Source organism: Dendropsophus ebraccatus, chromosome 1 (genome assembly GCF_027789765.1).
Source record: "Dendropsophus ebraccatus isolate aDenEbr1 chromosome 1, aDenEbr1.pat, whole genome shotgun sequence".
NCBI classification, from domain to species: Eukaryota; Metazoa; Chordata; class Amphibia; order Anura; family Hylidae; genus Dendropsophus; species Dendropsophus ebraccatus.
In genome coordinates, this window is record NC_091454.1 from 70,273,288 (window position 1) to 70,293,508 (window position 20,221).

At 39.9% G+C, this 20,221-nt stretch overlaps 1 protein-coding gene across 3 annotated transcripts in view; it reads left to right on the forward strand.

Annotated features, from left to right (window-relative positions):
• HTR4 (5-hydroxytryptamine receptor 4) overlaps positions 1 to 5,594 on the forward strand; it is a 341,914-nt gene extending 336,320 nt beyond the window's left edge. Inside the window, exons 7-8 of one of the 3 annotated variants that reach the window (XR_011363343.1) lie at positions 1,365 to 2,104; positions 3,924 to 5,594. Coding sequence is in view for 1 of the 3 variants with exons in the window: in XM_069972453.1 (XP_069828554.1) it covers positions 1,365 to 1,452 (88 nt within the window). In the remaining 2 variants the exon portion in view is untranslated. Of the gene's footprint in view, positions 1 to 1,364 lie in introns of all 3 variants that reach the window. The other 2 variants (XM_069972453.1, XM_069972462.1) reach the window with 2 other exon arrangements.
• The last annotated feature ends 14,627 nt before the right edge of the window (positions 5,595 to 20,221 follow it).

Genomic DNA, 20,221 nt, shown 5'->3' on the forward strand with positions numbered 1-20,221 from the left:
GCAGAAGAGAGGAGTAGCAGCGCAGGTCCTGCCGTAGCGGAGCTGGAGCAGAGTGGAGAAGGGATGCTGCTGTGTGAGGTCAGGTGGGGGGATTTTTACGTGGAGCTACATTGCGCCCCCTGTAATTCACCAGGAGATGGCGCCCTAGGCCATCGCCTACCCTGGCCTACCCTTTGTCCCGGCCCTGGCCCGCATAGTTTTGCTGCTCTGCTCTCTAGCTTGAGAGCTTTCAGTGGTATGGTCATGTGACCTTACCTGTGCAGGTTTTTCAACAGTAACAAAAGGGACTGTTTATGGTCATGTGACTTTATGTGTGCACGTCCTTCTGCAGATCCTGCACACATTTCACAAATAATTAAAGGGGATATCTGGAACAGAATATTATGTGCCGAGGATCCGATTACATAAAATAGGGTGATTTAGGGATAATAAGAAGTCTTCCGAGCCCACTGTGTTGCTTTTTTGTCAGCAGTCTGGTAAGTAATATAAAATGAAGTTTTTATGCAGGCAAAGTACAGTTATGTGATGGACGGATGGATAACCTTTTTGAGGATGAACATGAGAAGCAAAGCCATAAACAAGATACTGTTCATGTTTATGAGCAGAAAGGTGAATGGTAAATTTACACATCTCATTAAGACTGGGCAAGGAGCCTGCCCAGGGCATATGGAGTCCCTGTGCCTGTACCCTATGGAGCTATAAGCACTGTGTGTCAACATGTTAGGGCCCTATTCCACCGGACGATTATTGTTTGCATAATCATTAACGATTAACGATCTCAAACGACCGCTATTGCGAAAGACCTGAAAACGTTCACTCATTTCCATTGGACGATAATCGTTACTTATCGTAATTGCGATCGCTTTTTTCGCTATTTATTCGCTATTGCGTTCGTGTCTATTGCGAAAGACCGAACAATGTCTTATTCAATGCGAACGATTTGCGAACGTTTTGCGAACGAGCAACGATAAAAATAGGTCCAGGTCTTGTAAAGCGATCAACGATTTCTTGTTCGGTCGTTAATCGTTAACTGCATTTCAACCGAACGATTATCGTTTAGATTCGAACTATTTAACGATAATCTGAACAATAATCGTCCAGTGGAATAGGGCCCTTAGATAGGTTGCTCTGTAGTGTGACACGTCAAGAAACATGACATCGGAAGCACATGGAAGAATAATATGGCCACATATTGTAATCTCTATGGGTACTGTATTAAACCTCTATACAACGTGGATGTCGTACAAAGGGAAAATAATGCAGTAGTATATTATGCCTTACTAGACCATTGTTCTAGAACTCTGGCAGACCATTTTATAAATATATCTTACATTAATGTTAATTGTTTTATTTTTTTTCTCTAGGTACACAGTTCTGTATAATGGAAATCATCAGGAGAATGAGAAACTTCCTATCCATATGGATCCAGAATCACAGGAATCCTGTTTCTAGCCAATTCAGTGCACTGGATCCTAAATCAGAAGCCAACCATGCTGTTGGCAACCATAAAGCTTGCAGTGGGCAAAAGAGAAGACACTGCACACACAGTATGTGCTTCTGCTCCTGCAACATCTCTTCCTGCACTATTTAACTCTGAGTCCTCCTGGTATATGTGAATGAGACCATTCACATTGTTTCTATTTGGATTTCTATTACAGTGGTCACTGGTTCATATATAGTTTTAGACTTTAAAGACCATAAAGCATTGCAAATCAGGTGTTACCTGAGAACCTAAAGGAAAACCAACCAAAGACTGGATCAGCATGGCACATTTATTTTTCTTCAGCTAAAGTTTATATATGAGTGTATGTAAACATATTCTTATGCACATGCACACATACATATACTGCCCTCAGTGCCTAACTGATGAAAATAATCAGACGGGAAGCAAAGACATTGATGAAACGGAACTGAGGACGTTGGTAACAGTAAATCATATGAAGTATCTGCATGTATGGTTTTGTTACGAGTAACATCATTCAAGTCTATGTAGATGAGGCACATCCCTCTCATGTATGCTCGTACTGCTTGGCTGCTCAGCAGCCTTGCAAAATCCAAAAGATCTTCCAGAAGCTTTGGTGTTATGATGTTGTTTTGCCAACAGGTAATAGATGTCTTATGAAGGTCAGCTTAACATGCACAATAAAATGTTGCTGCTAATAGTAATGTATGTGGGAGACCTAGTATGCACATATAAAAGGATTTTACCCATTTATTAGTAATTTAGTCTGGTATGGAGACACAACTAAATGAGGCCACATTTCTGGGCAGCTGTGCCATCGGTTTTGAACCATTTCCAGTACTATAGCCTTATCATTATTCTATAAATCTTATAGCTGGCACCTTTGTTGGACAGTCCAATAAAAATTCATGCTATGCTGTATTTATGAAGCATCAGACAATCTGACTTCTCTTCCCTATTTTAGCAATAGTATTTGCTGCTACTCTCCCCATGTGCATGGTTTTCTTATTTAGTTTCAGAGTTTTTTTTGTTAAACAAAAGGTCACAAAATCTTCTTTCAACTCTTCCCTCCCGCAGACATTCCCATAGCTGGCCATTATCTTTGTATGGCTATGTTCACCCAACATTTTCTCATTTTTTAAAATTACGTCATTTAGGGTCTAAAATGACGGACAACATTTAGCTGTCTGGCTTCCCCGATAACAGCTGCTGGTATATTATTCTAGTTCAGGTGGACTAAATGGCTATTGGGTGTGTCTTTGACTGAAAATCTTTTTTTGAAGTTATGTGAACATGGCCTATATTATACCACATTGTTGATATGCCATACCTATAATAACTGTGGCAATAAATTTAGGTCACAGAAATTATATTCTCTCCAAACTGGCAAAATTGTTAAATTGTTAAAATTTCCAGTAATTTGTTGAATCAATCCTGCTATGTGTCAAGTACAATACCTCATTGTTGCAGTCAGGAAAACAAACACCTTGGGGGGACACTTTGTATTTGTCATTTTTATTCCTATGCAGCTTATACTATAAATTGATGTATAGACATGTTAACATTCTCGCTTGGAAAAAAAAATATATATCTTTAGGGTGCGTTTACACGTACAGTATCTGCAGCAGATCCGCAGCAGATTTGATGCTGTGTTCAGTTATATAGATGAAATCTACTGCGGATCTGCTGCAAAAAATCCGCTGCGGATGCGGTACGTGTGAACGTACCATAAAAGTTCAAGAAACTGATGCGGGCAAAAAGGTAAGAGGAGTCTTATTGTCGATGCAATGTGTTTTTTGCAAACAGAGCGGGTTGCAGAATCACTGTGTTTACTGATGGATAAATTATAAGGAGCCGTCCATATACAACCATGCATACAACCTACTTTCGCGGTAACACAATTATTGCCAGTTTTCCACAAATTTTACCATATATTTCGTTCACTCAGTTTTTAATGCCTCAAGTCCCACATGGCACACACCTCTCACACTCTGGGCGTGCAATACATCACATTGCTTTCCATTTACTCCTCAGCATAGGCATGTGTAGATCATTTGAGTTGGTGGGCTGGGACTATCTTGTGGAACTACTAAAGTGCTGGAGATTATTATGGAAGAAACAAGGGGATTACAATACAAAGGTAGCAAAATTATCCCATAAAAGTAAAGCACCTCTCCTATTTCTATGTTGCCTGGTGGTTTCTTACCTGTTTTTTCACCAAAGTCTCTGGTCACTGCGCACTAATTTAGTACCCTAGATAAATTTAGCATTTTAGTGATTTGTTGACAGCAGCCCCAATTTGGTTATTTACGGTCTTCTTAATGTTTAAGTTTCAGTGCCTCATACAGTCTTTGATGTCTAATGGTGATGTTGCATCTTTTAATAATTACCATAGGGTGATGAACCATTCCTGGTATGAAGCAACTAATTGTCTCCTTATTCACTTTCCCTTCATATACAGACAGCTCAAAGAGAAGGAACAGCTGTCATCCAACAACCGCACAATTGCCAGTTACACAGGGATGAGAATTGTCCCTAAACTCCCAAAGCGCTATGTCTGCTAGTTTGCTTATCCAAGTCTTGCGGCTGTAAGTAAGACATTCAGATTGAGCAGCTATAAATGAGACAATGAATCTCAGCCTTTCATACAGAATAAATTTAAAGGGTAAGAAGGGTAAAGGAAACTTTACATTACTGCAGTGATTTTTTTTCCCCTATATCAGGGATCCCTGGACACACACATTTAAAATCACCCATACAGATTTTCTGGGACAAAGCTGGTAGCAATATTTGTCCAAATCATTTCCACTCTGTTTTGTTGCAACGTCCACCAGATAAATGGAAACCTGTGTTTGCCAAACTTATTTTGTCAGAATATTAACTGGGGTTAGAAAGCCCCCATTTCATATTTTTTTTTTATCTCTGGAATATTTTTTTCTAGGACTTGTACCACCATTGGATGAATATTCATTCAATTTATTTGAGTGAATTCACTAAAAAATAAGCTATTGGCTGTTTACACCAACTTGGTGCTGGTGGGTTTTTATTTTTTAGAGAAAAGTGAATGTAATATAAGCAGCAGCGGTTTATAACAGGTCCGTTTTGGGCGGTAGCTTGGGGCCCTGAGCTCCTATGGGGGCCACGGCCACCTTAACAGACTTAGACATTCAGTGATGTATTGTCTTCTAGCTACAGTTCTGCCATGATTTTCAGGAAAATCCATCCCGTATCTATGAACACCATGCTTGTGCAGCCATAGTTACAGTTGGGTGGGGGGCCAAGGCTTGGTGAACAGCCCGGGGCCTATTGTAAAGTTAATCTGCCCCTGAATATAAGTTACAATTTTATGGCTCATCAATAAAGCATGCATCAAGATGTAATATTAGTTTTTTTCTTATCTTTTCTTACATTTTACAATGCAGAGGAATAATACCCCTATCTATAATGGATGTGTCCCTCTGCCTCAGTCTCACTCTGCAGCAAACTCATTCTCCCTCGAACCTGTTTGTAGACTTCTATGGATAGCATGAAACCTGACACTTCAGTGAGCTGATCCATCGGTTTTCACAGTGAATGCTGGGTTTAGGTTTAGGGTGCCTGATAAGTGGAAAAAAAGGCATTTATCTCTTTATCTCTAATAAGAGATACAGATGAAGCCATGGTTATCTTGAGTGTGCCAATCTGTCACAGCAAGGTGTTGTGTCAGGATAATCTTTTGCACCATGGATCCAGGTAAGGCCCAGACAACCCCTTTAAACATAGGTTTGTGTAAAGCACCATGATATTGTATTGCACTCCTATCACTCCTATCCTAACTTATCCTATCATGCCAGGGATCAACATAAGGCTTGCTACTTCTGTATTACAACATTTCTTAAATGTGCTTCTATTGCTATATACATAGTTTGTTGAAAAGATTGAGATTAGAGATGAGCACAACTCAATCAATCAGCATTTGAATACCGTTAGCTTACTTAGTTGGATGAAGCCCTAATGAGACCTGGAAAACATGGATACAGCCTTTGGAAGCAAATGCCGAACGATCCAACTCGAGTCGCATTCATCTCTAATAGTGGTCATTTAAAGGGGTATTCCGGTATATAACATTTATTTTACATTTAATAAAGTTCTATATTACTTTGTAATTTAACTTTTATAAAAGAAAATTTAAAGTGTCACTGTCGTTATAACTTATAAAATTTTAATCTACAGTAGATGTGATATAAAGCAAGTTTGCAAAATACATTCATTATTTATTTTTGTACTTCTAATGCTGTAAAACAAAGTTATACTTACTTGTATTCAGGTCCAGTCACCTGAAGGCAGCTTTTTCGTCTTGTGCTGGTTGAAAAAAAGAGACTAAACACATAGGGGGAAATTTATCAAACTGGTGTAAAGTAGAGCTGGCTCAGTTGCCCCTAGAAACCAATTAGATTCCACCTTTCATTTTCTAAAAAGTCTGTCAGGAATGAAAAGTGGAATCTGAGTGGTTGCTAGGGGCAACTAAGCCAGCTCTACTTTACACCAGTTTGATAAATCTCCCCCATGGAGACGGACCAGTGAGTTACGACTCAATGTGTCCATTAATCAAATGACTGCCTTCTCTGTGAGAGCGCAGAAGACCAGGAAAACACAAGACTTTCTGTGTTTAGACTCTTTAAACAAAAAAAAAGTTTAAACACAGAAAGTACCATGTTTTCCATGATAAATAATAATAAAAAAAAAAATAATGAATGTATATGGCAAACTTGCTTTATTTCACATCTACTGTTGATTAAGATTTAAAAAGTCATAACTAGTGATGAGCAAATTTAAGTAGGAATGAAGTGAAGCACTTTGTTCCTATCTGAATTCCGCTCATCAGGCTGCTGGCTTTGAAGTTTGCTTCACTTCCTGCCACTACTCCCCATGTGCTGGGAAAAGACGGATCCAGTCCTGGGAAGCTTCTCCCAGTTTCCCAGGATTGGGTCCACCTTTTTCATCACCAGGGGAGTAGCGACAGAAAGCTGAACACACTTCAAAGACTGATGATCAGAATACAGATAGGAACTAAGCAATTTGCTTAGGTCCTACTGTAGATTCGCTCATCACTAGTTATAACCACAGTGACACTTTAATTTTTATTTTTTGTTTTAAGTGGCAGCAGTAAGGAGCAGCACAACCACCAATGCACTCCTGTAGCGCTTCCCCAAGTCTAATGACTGTTCGAATGCTAACCTTTATTAGAACAGACATCGGCTCAGTATCACTAGCTCGAAGATCTGGATCAGGGCTTGTGCAGTTACTGACACAGCCACTGGTGGCAGCAGAGTGGCTATGTGGTTGCTTACTGCTACTAGTCAATGTAAAAAGAAAACAACTTATATTTAAAATATATATTTTTATTTACCGTAAGGGTACAAACCCACACACCGTATATGCAGCTTATTTACTGCTGCGATATGCAGCAAATACGCAACAAACACGCAACAAACACGCAGCAGTTTAGATCTAAATAACTAGACACAGCATCAAATCTGCACCACCAAATCTGCTTCAAATCTGCTGCGTTTTTTCTGCGTATCTGCTGTGTATACGGTGTGTGGGTTTGTACCCTCATACGCTTTTAATGAAATCAAGAAATTATGCTTGAGTATGATTTGCTGTTTTGCACATTGGTGTAATAGGTTTTTGGGATACGTGGTCCATAAAGATGTCCTAGTATAAATCTTATGAATCGGTCAGTGTTGTAACTGAACTCTACGTATATTGTGGACATCTCTCTGCATGCACTTCTGTGTGTATTTTGCATGAGCTGATTTGAAGCTGGTATGTGGATATTACCATATGATTCGTATATATCTCTGCACATGAAGGAAATTCCATAATCTTAAGTTTCCCATTGATACAGCTTTTATTTATAAAAACTGGCTTTATTTCATTATTTATAACTAAACACAGGCCCATATATATGGTGTTGATTATTCCAGAATAAACCTGACATGCACAGATAAGGTTTCATAGATTGTTCTGATTTGTACAAATCATTATAATTTTTGTATGTAAATCCATTCCATGAATAATTCAGAATGTGAATGTAAAAGGGATGTTTATCATTGTGAAAACTGTCAACAAAATGAAAATAAAATCCAACTGCTCTGGTTCTTTTATATGTAATGTTCATATTAACGTGCATATTTTCTTACATTATAATTGGAATGCCACAAATCACTTTATATTGCTAAATACTTCATGGACGATCTATTTTATAAACAGTATTGTATTAGGTAGTGGAAGTTCCCCTAATAGAATGGAGTTACACTGAGTTACAATGTCTTAACAGTGTATTTCGGAGGGGGATTTTTTTTTTTTTTTTTTTTTAAATATATAGTTTTAAATCATTTGGTGCCATAAATTTATATAGATTAGTAAATTACCTCCACTTTTGAAATTTAAGCCTTTTATTAATTATAACTACAGTACAGGACGTCGTGTAGTTCTTTCGAATCTGATATGCTCCACGCTTCCATCTCTGTCCATGTCAGGAACTGTCCAGAGCAGGAATAAACCACCAGAGAGACCGTTCCTGACTAAAGATAATCAAACTTGATGACAGAACCTTTGTAACTTTCTGCCATCATTTGATTTAAGTTTTTTTTTTTACTTTAGAACACTCCTTTAAGCTGAAGCATAGCTAGACTCCCCTTTACTCAATGACAATGATTCAATAAATTGAGATATATAATCAGATTAGAAGCACCATGAGAAAATAATTACTAGAGTAGTAGATGCTTGGAACAAACTTCCAGCAGATGTGGTTAGTAAATCTACAATAACTGGATTTTAACATGCCTGGGATAAACAAATATCTATTTAAAGAAAATAAGAAGAGAAATACTAAAAGGGCAGACTAGATGGACCAGGTGGTCTTTTTCTGACGTCAATCATCTATGTTTCTAGGTTTCTAGAATGCATTACCTAGATTGGTAGACAGTAGAGTTGAGTAAACCTCAAGCACACAGAGATTCATTCGAACCCAAGCGTGTAGCATTTGATTAGCGGCTGTATCCATGTTTTCTAAGACTCCCTAGGGCTGCATCCAACTTCAGCAGCCACCACTAATTAAGTGATGCACACTCATGCTTGCTTGAAGTTTGCTCAACTCTTAGACCTTTTTGTTTCCTCGAAATTGAGTATTGTTTTTATTAAATTATAATTTATTATCCTGTATAAATTCACATTTATGTCACATCTAAAAAAAAAACTGCACTGTTATGCTCAAACTCTTCTTTGTATTGCAGTTCACTTGAATAGGACTGAGCTGCAATACCTGATACAGTCAATGGACAAGAAAGGCACTGTTTCTGGAGAAAAATACTTGTTTTTTAATATAATATAAATCCTTTTGTTAGTGAGTAACAAGACTGGTCCTACATATTTCATCTATTTTCTTATTTTAATAGTAAAAATTAAAGTATTTTTTGTAAAGTAAAGGGAAAAATACAATAGTTTTTAACCTATTGGCCTTACTGCATTACTTATTCAGGCTCAACTTATTTGCGGATTCCCTGCCTAAATCCTAACAGAATCCACTCCCATTTTTGTTATGATGCACATAAACAGGCTATTTTATGCCCCATCAATTAGGCTCAGGAAAATATGTGCATGTTTGCATATGTGCAATGGGTATAATCTGCACATAATGTGCTCTGTCAGTCTTGTATGGCCGCTATTCAATGAATAGCATCCGCACAAAACTGACATGTCAGTTTTTGGTGCGGCCGCAAGGAATCTTGGCTGGAGTGTATACAGAGTGTATACACTGTGGCCAGGATTCCATAGAAGTAAATGCAATGTATTTATTCAATTAATAACAGCCAGCGTTGCAGTCTGCAACAACGGCTGTAATTAATTGAATAAATATGTTGTGTGAACATAGCCTAATGCTGTATCCATGGCTGTATCCATGTTTTCCAAGAGATTCATGGGCTACAACTTCTCCAGCTGCTGGTAGTTGAATGCTAAGCATTTGGGTTTGGCCTAACCTGAATATTTGGCAAGTTCACTCATCACTAATTGTTATAGATCAACAGAATGTGTTCCCACCACACGGCATTAACACAGTTCATTGGACACCAACAACACCTAGTTGCCACTGAACAGTTCATTAACATGCTCTTATAGTAAGAAGAGCAAGCTGGGACCTGTACTTCCATTAGACCTACAGAACTACTATGTACTCACTTCTGTAGTATCTATACAACAGGATTTGCCATATTATTTCTAGGTGTTTCATACATAAATCCCACCTGTGCCTTTCTTGTTGTCATTCTTTGGTTGCAATTCTTGATGTCTTATATGTTATTACTTGGCTGTTACCTAAAGGAACAAACAGAGAATAAATATGATTTATTTATTTATTTTGAGCATTTATGTTTCCTCATTATAAATGTCATTATTTCTTGTTGTAAATTGAACTCTACAAATGAACGGATCTATTTTTCATGACCTAGTTGAACTTTTCATAAAGTGACACGGTCTCCTTATTAAAGCATATTTGTGTCTGTAGACACACATGTATAGTATATGATAAAACTATAAAATGGCTTGTTTCAAGTTGTGCACTTTGTCCATATCTGCTACATTGAGATACTTATCTCTCTATATATATAAATAAAGTGTTGCATATTTTTGTCAATTGGGAAAATGTGTTCATATAATTCAATGCGTCTGAGTAATTTCTTTAAAAAAAATAAATAACAAAACATGTAATGTGGTACAACACTCAACCTACACATAAATAAAAGAGAAAAAAGATGTCTCTCTGCCAAAAACACTCTGTAAGCTCCTGAAGCAAGTAGGAATTAGGTAGAAAACCTCCTGTAGCTGTGAATCACCACCTGATGGATGACCAGGGTTAGGCCTGTGCTGTTTTCAAGGCATACATCAGCAGCATACATCAGCATCACAAACTCTGCTTGAAATTCAGCTCCTAATTCTGTAGTGTGAACAAAGCCTAAATATATATTGAACATTATTAAGCGCAAAATAAAATAATATTGTATTTCTCCATAAATTGTTACATTAAACAAAAAAAACTATACATGTTTCATATTGCCACAACAACCCAAGGGATAAAACTATAGCATTATTTATGCTGCATGGTGCACGCCACGCTGTAAAAAAAAAAAAAAAGAAGAATTGTTGCATTTTGTTAATTCCCTTTAGAAAAAAAATGTAATGAAAGAGATCAAAATGAGACATATGAAAAAAGCGAAAAAAATCTAGACACAGGTCAGATTTTGAAAATGAGCTTGATCATTAAGGCCCAAACTAGCTGCAGCACAAACGGGTTAAACAAAGAACAAGAAAGAGGGAATAGAATAAAAAAGTGTATTTTAAAAAATAAAACTCAGCAGCAGCAGAAATAGAGTGATACTGGTGCTGGAATAATAGTGTTCGCTGTTTGATCTTCATGTTCTCCATTGACTTTAGCATTCTACTGTGCTTGAGAACACTGACAGGCAGGGAGAGAAGATCTCACTCTAGCATTTGGCCTGTCCATATCGGCACATGCGCAGTAGAACTTTAAAGCTGACAAAAAACATGAGTCCCGGGAGATGAGGAGAAAATCTGAACCCGAGTGTGTGCAGCTTTTGATTACCAGTGGTTGAAGTAGTTGGGTGCAGCCCTAGGGAGTCCTGGAAAACATGGGGCAATTGGCATCTTGAACTTGATGTCTGTTTTCAACCTTAGTGCGGATACCGCGTATGGCCGCGTTCACACAACATAAGACATGGCCGTGTCACAGAACGGCATGTGGAAATAAAGTTAATTTCTTTAGAATTGGAATGTGGGCGCATTGCAGTGTGCCGGCCTTTCAATTGCCCAAAGCACACAATGTAAAGTGCAGCCGGAGCTGCACTTTACATTGTCTGCACAGTCAGATTTGTGCAGACGCTATTCAATGAATAGTGGACGCACAAAACTGACATGTCAGTTTTTTGTGCGGCCACAAGGAATCACAGCCGGAGTGTATACAGAGCATATGCACTCTGGCTGGAATTCCATAGACTTCAATGTAATGTATATTTTGAATTAATCATGGCCAGTGTTGCAATTTAGCTTCGGGGGTGATGTCTTGAGATGTTGCGTCATAATTTTCCTTCCTTATAATGCCATCTGTTTTGTAATGCTCACCTGTCCTTCTTGCAGTAAAACACCCCCATGGTTCATGGTCGGAATGTTGTTTTGTAATTGTAGCAGAATAGATCATTAGGGGAAGCATTAGAAACCACTGAGTTGTTTTACAAAATGCATTAGGGTGCGTACAGGATCCTCAGCAGATTTGATGGCGCAGATATCAATGTAATTAAATAACTGAACAAAGTATCAAATCGGCACCATCAAATCTGCTGTGGATCCTATACGTGTGAACGCACCCTAAATCTTATTTTTTGTGAATTTTTTTCCGAAAACGCTGCAGTGAGATGTTACATTTAAAGTGTGCCTGTCGTTTGTAAAAACTTTTGACATGTCACAGAAACATAAAAAGCAAAGAAATAGCCAGCACTCCACTAACAATTGTTCATGTCCTAGAAACATGTCAAAAGTTTTGATCAGTCCGATTCTTATTGTTCAGACCTGTACCGATCGGGAGAACGAGACGGGAGAGGACTCTATAGAGTTACATTATAAGCCCGGACTCTTTTTTTTTTCTAAGGCTGGGTTCACACTGCGTTTTTGCAATCCGTTGCAATCCGTTTGTGTGCATCCGTTTTGATCCGTTTTTCCATTGACTTTCATAAAAAAAAAGGATCAAAACGGAAACGTTGCTGACACAATTTTTTTGTCCGTTAAAAAAAAACGGATCCGTTAAACGTATGCTGAAAATGCAGCGTGAACCCAGCCTCACACAGAGTGGGAGTGAACTGGCTGCAGCTCGTCCTCTCCCACTCATTCTCCCGATCAGTACAGGTCTAAACAAAAAGCTTGAAAGGCATGGTGTTCCAAACATGCAGATGAAGAAATGTATGTGGGCGAGGCCTAGAGCAGCTTAGGGTATGGAGAGAGTGGTTTAATGACATAAGCTGTAAAGACTTGTATTGCAGTATCATTTTCAATGTAAGATTAATAAGACTGCAGAGTGAAATAAAAACTTCAGTGATAAGTCTTTTCCAAATGTTCTTTTCATCACATTCCCAGTTGGTTCAGAGACATAATATTTTAGGCTCTGGCATTTAAATGATAATATAGAGATAGTGAATACACCCATTAAAAGCTTTAAGTAGCTGTCAAATGTCCTGCTTCAGCCATAAAACTATTCGGAGCTCACTTGGTAATGCCTTTGTTTTTACTTTCTCAGTGTTTTAGATGCTATTTTTGTTTTGTTTAAAGGTCGGTGTGGTCCTGAGACACATCATACTGGTCTCTCAATTGAAGAAATGAAAAGACATTTATTAACTGGACACCTTTCTTCATTGTAACAGAGCCAGCCAATGCCACACTATCTCCCTTTCATAATATCTCTTGTATGCCTGGTTAGGTACCTGTTAGCTCAGAGCTCAACGGAGGTATTATATGGAGCATGGGACTGAAGGAATAACATATCTTCTCGAGGAGGTTACCATAAGGTAGGTGGAGTCTTATGGGCCATGGGAGTCGCACAGGGAAAAATGTGCAAAGAAGCCATTCTCCAAAGGAAGTGTAAATGTAAATTTATTAAAAGTAAGTAAATAAAAAAAATTATATATATACACACACACACTATTTTATCTCTCCCAGCATGCCCTGACAACCTGCAGTTGTATCTATCTACCTATAATCTGTAAAGACACTGTGGAGCACCGGAAGCAAATGCAGATGCTGCAAACTAAATTCAGCTGTAGCCGGTGTCCCCTCTAGTCCCCTTGCTAGTGCTCCATCAACTTTTATAGGGTATCAGATTCTTGGTTTCGGAGCCAGACAAAGGAATGATAAAAGAGACATTCTTCTATCTGGCAGTCTGGTATCCTGACATGTAAACTGTGACATTGGGAAAACAAAGGGCCCAATTCAAACATTCGTTTTCCTCTAATGCTTTTTACTGCACCGAAGCAAACTTAAGATGGACTACCAAACAAATGTGCACAAACCCTCAGTAACAACCATCCATAACCCCCCCCCACACACACACACAAAATAACAAACAAACCTGTAAGTATAAGAATATTACAAACCTACAGTAAGTGATGTCTCCAGAAGCTACAGATATAACAAAAGTAGCTGAATATATTTTTGTCATGCCATGAAAAACACACTAGGTCTTTTTACCTACAGTCTATGCCTTCCCCAGTCTTCCGGTCATAAAGTAGACCACACAAAGCCCACTAATCTTGAATGGTATTATTGTGACTTTATGACACTAGTTGGGCACTACAGAGGCATTGTGTTTTCCTATGCTGGCAATGTGGGACACACTGTAGATTTTTTATAGGGGATTTGTACATGCTGTGCTCCCAGGCAGCTTTGGGGCCGCTAAGGTACAGGAGAAGGAAGGATTTCTGTTTAATGTCAGACAAAAGTGAGCGATACCTTGTAGATACGGTTTTGGGTGTACTTATAGATCATACACTACAGAACAGAATGCAATATCAATGAACTTATTAAGACCAGTAGAATATTGTGGGACAAGCACATTAATTAGCACTTTACAAAGCAATATGCAGTTCTAGGTATCGGTTCATAGAAAGAATGTCCTGGAGTTAGACAAAGTTCAAAGGCAAGCAATGAAATTGATGTGACATGGAGCAACTTAGTTATGAGGAAGATTAAAAGAATTGTTTAGTCTTGAGAAACGATGTCTAAAGGGGAGACATAATCGAATTGTTAAAGCATATAAACGGCCACTACAGAAGTATGGTAAAAAGCTGTTTCATGTAAAAAATAAAAAAAACTCTGAAGAAAAAAAGGTATGTGGTGTACCCCCGGGGTGATGTTATACCGGAGGAGCGGCCGGTCACTTGCCATATGGTGAGGTGTGACTCCATGCCGTTGTTATGCTGCATACACATGTCCCGTTTAGCCACATCTCTCTTGCATAAATGTGTAAGATTAATGCCTTGTTTCAACTTCACTATGTAGCTGAGCGCAGTGGTGTTGCTAGGCATGATCATTTCGGGGCCAGAATTCTGTCTAGCCCTGGAATAAAGACTGGATTCCTTCAGCTCTCATAAAATCATTGAACTTTATTTCAGCAATTCATAAAAACAGCCGACACGTTTCGAGCCAACCCGGCTCTTAGTCATGGCATCTTAGGTATATGCAATCAATGGGGAAAAAAAGATAATTTCTCCCATAACATAAGTCACTGGAGAGTAGGAAAACTCTACAGACCCATAGCAGCAGGAGACATGCGTTGACGCTGCGATCTCTTGCGGCGGTATCTGCATGTCTCCTGCTGCTATGGGTCTGTAGAGTTTTTCCTACTCTCCAGTGACCTATGTTATGGGAGGAATTATCTTTTTTCCCCATTGATTGCATATACCTAAGATGCCATGACTAAGAGCCGGGTTGGCTCGAAACGTGTCGGCTGTTTTTATGAATTGCTGAAATAAAGTTCAATGATTTTATGAGAGCTGAAGGAATCCAGTCTTTTTTCTTCTCTGTATACACCCCGGAATCCAGGGGCTATACCTTTGTGCTCTGAAACCTATATCGGACGCAAGGAAGTATGATCTATCTCACTGGGCGCTGACCACCCTTACTACGTTTGTTAGCCCTGGAATGCAAATCTGCTCTTACCACCCGCCAGCGCCGAAATAACAGCAGCGGCGGCCTCTGATCCCTGGCCTGACCCACACCTTGGATTGCCTGCCCTCACATACCGCTCAGACGCTGCTTCAGTGACATCACCCGTCACTTGTGCATGTGTGCTGTGGCCAGCCGCAGATGCGCCATGCTCCTGCCCAGCCTCTCTCCTGCCACCAGACACACGCTCCAGGAAGTCACCCGGCGGTTCTACAAATGACAAGCTCCTGCCCCGCTTCTCACCTTCACCGGCAATCATGGCGACCTGGATGACCTACACGTTGGTGGAGGTTGGTGAGTATTGTAACCCGGGGGAGAGGGGGCTCAAGTGAGGTAATGCGTGTGTTTTGGGGGGGGGTAAGGTGGGGTAGCATGTGTGTGTGTGTGTGTGTGGAGGGGGTCTGGTGAGGTAGTGTTTGTGTGGGGGGGGTAGTGTGTGGGGGGATGAGGGTCAGGTGGGGTAGTGTGTGTGTGTGGGGGGGTCAGGTGGGGTAGTGTGTGTGTGTGTGAAGGGGTGGGGTAGTGTTTAGAGGAAGGTCAGATGGGGTTGTGTGTATGTGTGGAAGCGTTCAGGTGGGGTAGTGTGTGTGTGTGTGGGGGCAGATGGGGTAGTATGTGTGGGAATGGCAGTCAGATTAATTGCAGGCTGGAGGGGAACTTTATTACTATGGTGGCTACAGCAGATGCATTATTACTATATAGGAGGCACAGCAGAGGGGGCATTATTACTATATGGGGGCACAGCAGGCACATTATTACTATATGGAGGGTACAGCAGGCGCATTATTACTATATAGGGGGCTCAACAGAGAGGACATTATTACTATATGGGGCACAGCAGAGGGAGCATTATTACTATATGGGGGCACAGCAGGGGCATTATTACTATATGGAGGGTACAGCAGGCACATTACTTTATAGGGGGCACAGCAGAGGGGGCATTATTACTATATTGTGGCACAACAGGAGACATTATTGCTATATGGGGCACAGCAGGGGGCATTATTTTTATATGGGGGCACAGCAGAGGGGGCATTATTACTATATGGCGGCACAACAGGAGACATTATTACTATATGGATGCTCAGCAGGGGATGATAGTACTATATGGAGGGTACAGCAGGTGCATTATTACTATATAGTGGGCACAGCAGAGGGGGCATTATTACTATATTGTGGCACATCAGGGGGGCATTATAACTATATGGAGGGCACACTGGGGGCATTATTACTATATAAAGGGGACAGCAGGAGGCATTATTACTATATGGGGGCACATCAGTGGCATTATTACTTTATGGGGCACAGCAGGGGGCAATACTGCTATATGAAGGGTACAGCAGGAGGCATTATTACTATATGGGGGGCACAGCAGGGGGCATTATAATTGTGAAGGTGTACAGCAGGGGGCATTATTACTATATGAGAGTGCACAGTAGGGGATCAAGTAGGAAAGGAAAATGTGCAGAGCTCCATACAGAGGTCAGGGGTTATCAGTGCACCAGCAGTAAAGCATAAATAAATATATATATATATATATATATATATATATATATATATATATATATATATATATACACACACACACACACACACACACACACACACACACACACAGTGCTTTGTGATGTGCATAGGGGAGGGAGCTACGCCCCTGGTCACATGTGAGACACTGAATGAGTTTTTTGCATTTTGAAGAACGTTATCTGGTAGGAGTTCCCAGAGGTAGAAAAGGTTGGGAAACACTGACCTAGAGGATAGGAGCTAGGGCAGACCTCCCAGAGGCTGTGTGTAAAGGGGTAACTGTGAAGGAGCTGCCTGGGCAGTGGTGTGCACCACTACCAATGACAGTCACCCTGACAGGAGGGGCAGGTGGCTGCCTGTGTCTACTTATGGCCCTATTCCACGGAACGATTATCGTTCGTTTTCGGACGATATCGACCGCTACGGACGATAATCGTTCCGTGGAATAGAGTGCAACGATCAGCCGACATCGTTCATGTCGGCTGATCGTTGCAGTCGCTTGTTTTTCAACATGTTGAAAAACAAGCGACTGATATAGCAGTGATCTGCTGCCGTCGCTCCGTTGAATAGGAGCATCGGCAGCAGACTCTGCTATATCCTATGGGCTGCCCGGACGATCAGCGATCCTCCGAGCAGCCCCCCCGCAGCTCCCCGCCGCCCCTCCCGCACTCACCCGCTCACTGCAGCCGCGTTGAATAGCGGCGGCAGCGAACGGCGAACGTGGAGCAAACGAGCGCTAATAGCGCTCGTTTGCTCCTCTAAAACGACCCGTGGAATAGGGCCATTAGCCGCAGTTATTATGAGTGCTGGCAATAGAGCTGGGCTTATAGAGTGGTCGATTACTAACTTCTGCACTGGGCTCCTTCGCTAACTGTTTATCACGGCATTTAGAGGGCCCGTGCCCTGGATGTTTTAGGACCCTAGCAACGCCCCTGCATGAGCTGATTTGTGGCAAAGGTAGCATTGCTATAACAGCTTAATGTTTAGTAATCGATCAGGACAATCCATACTACTACTAATGTATGACAGTTGAGATTGCATGGCTGCTCTTTTTCAGATCTTGCATCAATGAGTCAGGAACTTATAACCCACCTTTTGATAACAAGAGTTTACAGAATTATAATGAGACCCTCAGAGGTTTCTAAATGGAACACTGGAAATACACTTCAAAGTAATCTGTGCAAGTCTGAACGTTCACTTACACTGTATTAGTGTCTGTTCACATTTTCCCTGTTTATTTATTTGTAAAGGCTAAATAAAATATGTCACTGCACTGATCTCACTAGGCTAGAAAGTGAGCCAATGTAGCTGGTTATGGACTAGCTTTATATATTTTCTTATTGTGACAGCTTATGGAAGATCCAATAAGGATTGCAATAGAAATGGCTTCAAAGTTCAGCCTGTTCCCATTTCAATATAAATATTAACATATTGCAGAACAGAAGAATTCTTTAGAACAGAACAAGTCTTGGCTCAGATTTTACATAGACTAATTAGATTACTATGAAATCGTACTGGTCATTTCTGTTATAGAAATTTCTAACAATTTCTGCACAAAAGGATCACATAACTTTACATTAAAATCCTACAGAAAGGTAAGCTCAAGAAAATATACCACAATTTAAACCAATCAATATACTTTATTGAATCAAAAAATCATATATTAAAAATTTACAACATGTCACAAATTTGCATAGATCCCATAAGTACCGGTAACCACAGGAATCGAACCAAAAAGAAATATCTTATAGGGGGCCAAATGGTACATGTGCAGCAGCCACAAAGAATATATTGCCTATGACTTCTATAGGCAAAACAAGAGTCCGTGGAGCCTCAGTTACGAGTCTCAAAACACGGGATAGCCAGATATCTCTAGCCTGTTGCCAACGGGGTGCCTCCATGATGGGGAGAGCACCACACCACCCTGATAAATAACCCCTTAAGTCCCACTCGGTTGCGAGTATTGGAACATAGACAGGGAAACAACAGGGTGGCCCCTTTTGTCAATGTCTAACTCAAGGTGCGAGTATTGCGATCATGACAAGGGCTTGCAAAGGCAGGCTTCCACCCACAGACAGCCGTTTCGGGGTTCTATAGTACTACTGGCTGCAGTAAATGCCCTCCCCTCAGTATATAACGATGTTATAGTCAGCTACCTGACTAATCCAAAGTATAACCAGTTCAGACAAAGGCTATGTTCACACAATGTCAAAGATAGAGAAAAGGCATTGAATAACCACATTGAATTTACCACGGATGTCAAAATAATGAACATGATGTTTATTTTCGGACGTCTTTAGCAAACAGTAGACCTTTTTTATTAGTTGTTCACACACAGTTTTTCTTTTTCCACCGTTCTTTCTCCGTTTTTACTATTAAGATTAAGATTTACATTGAGATGTAAATTTTTTATATATATTTTTTTTATTCAATAAAGTATATTGATTGGTTTAACATGTAGGATTGGTATTTTATAGGTAGCAATTGTTATTGTATTGGTCAGTACAGCAGAAATATAACTTTACACTGGCATTTTTTTTTATAATTGTATACTAAAATAGTTTACTAGAGATGAACGAATCTTAAGCATGCTTAGTTTCATTTGAACCCAAACGCTCTGCATTTGATTACCGGTGGTTAAAAAAGTTGGATGCAGCTCTAGGGATTCCTGTAAAACGCGGATACAGCCTATGGCCTATGGCTGTATCTCTGTTTTCCAGGCTTCCTACAGAGTATCTCTCTTAGGCTGGGTTCACACTACATTTTTGCAATCTGTTTTGTAAAAAAATGGATGAAAAACAGATGCATTTGTGTGCATCCGTTGTGATCCGTTTTTCCAATGATCAAAACGCATCTGTTTTTTTAACGTACACAAAAGTAAGGTCAGCTACATTTATGTGTACGTAAAAAAAAGGATGCTTTTTGATCGTTTTCCTGTTTGTTTGTTTTTTATAATGGAAGTTAATGGAAAATCGGATCAAAACGGATGCACACAAATGCATCCGTTTTTATTGCAAAAATTGATGAAAAAAAAATGGATTGCAAAAACGTTGTGTCAACCCAGCCTTACTGATGAATAATTTCCCTTTAAAGGGGTTATCCAGCGCTACAATAACATGGCCTCTTTTCCCCCCTCTCTTGTCTCCAGTTCAGGTGCGGTTTGCAATTGAGCTCCATTTATTTCAATGGAACTAAGTTCCAAACCCCACCTACTCTGGAGACAAGAGAGGGGGAAAAGTGGCCATGTTTTTGTAGCGCTGGATAACCCCTTTAAGTGGAAGTCTTTCTCCATTATATACCTTGGAATCAACATGCATTCAGGACAATCCCAACTTTACAAACTAAAGTAGCAGCTGTAACTAGAGAGAACTGTTGAGGATTTAAAGAATTATAATAACAAGAAGCTCTTTTGACTTGAGAGCATTAAATGGGTTTTCCATGGAAAATTTATTGTTAACCTATCCTCAA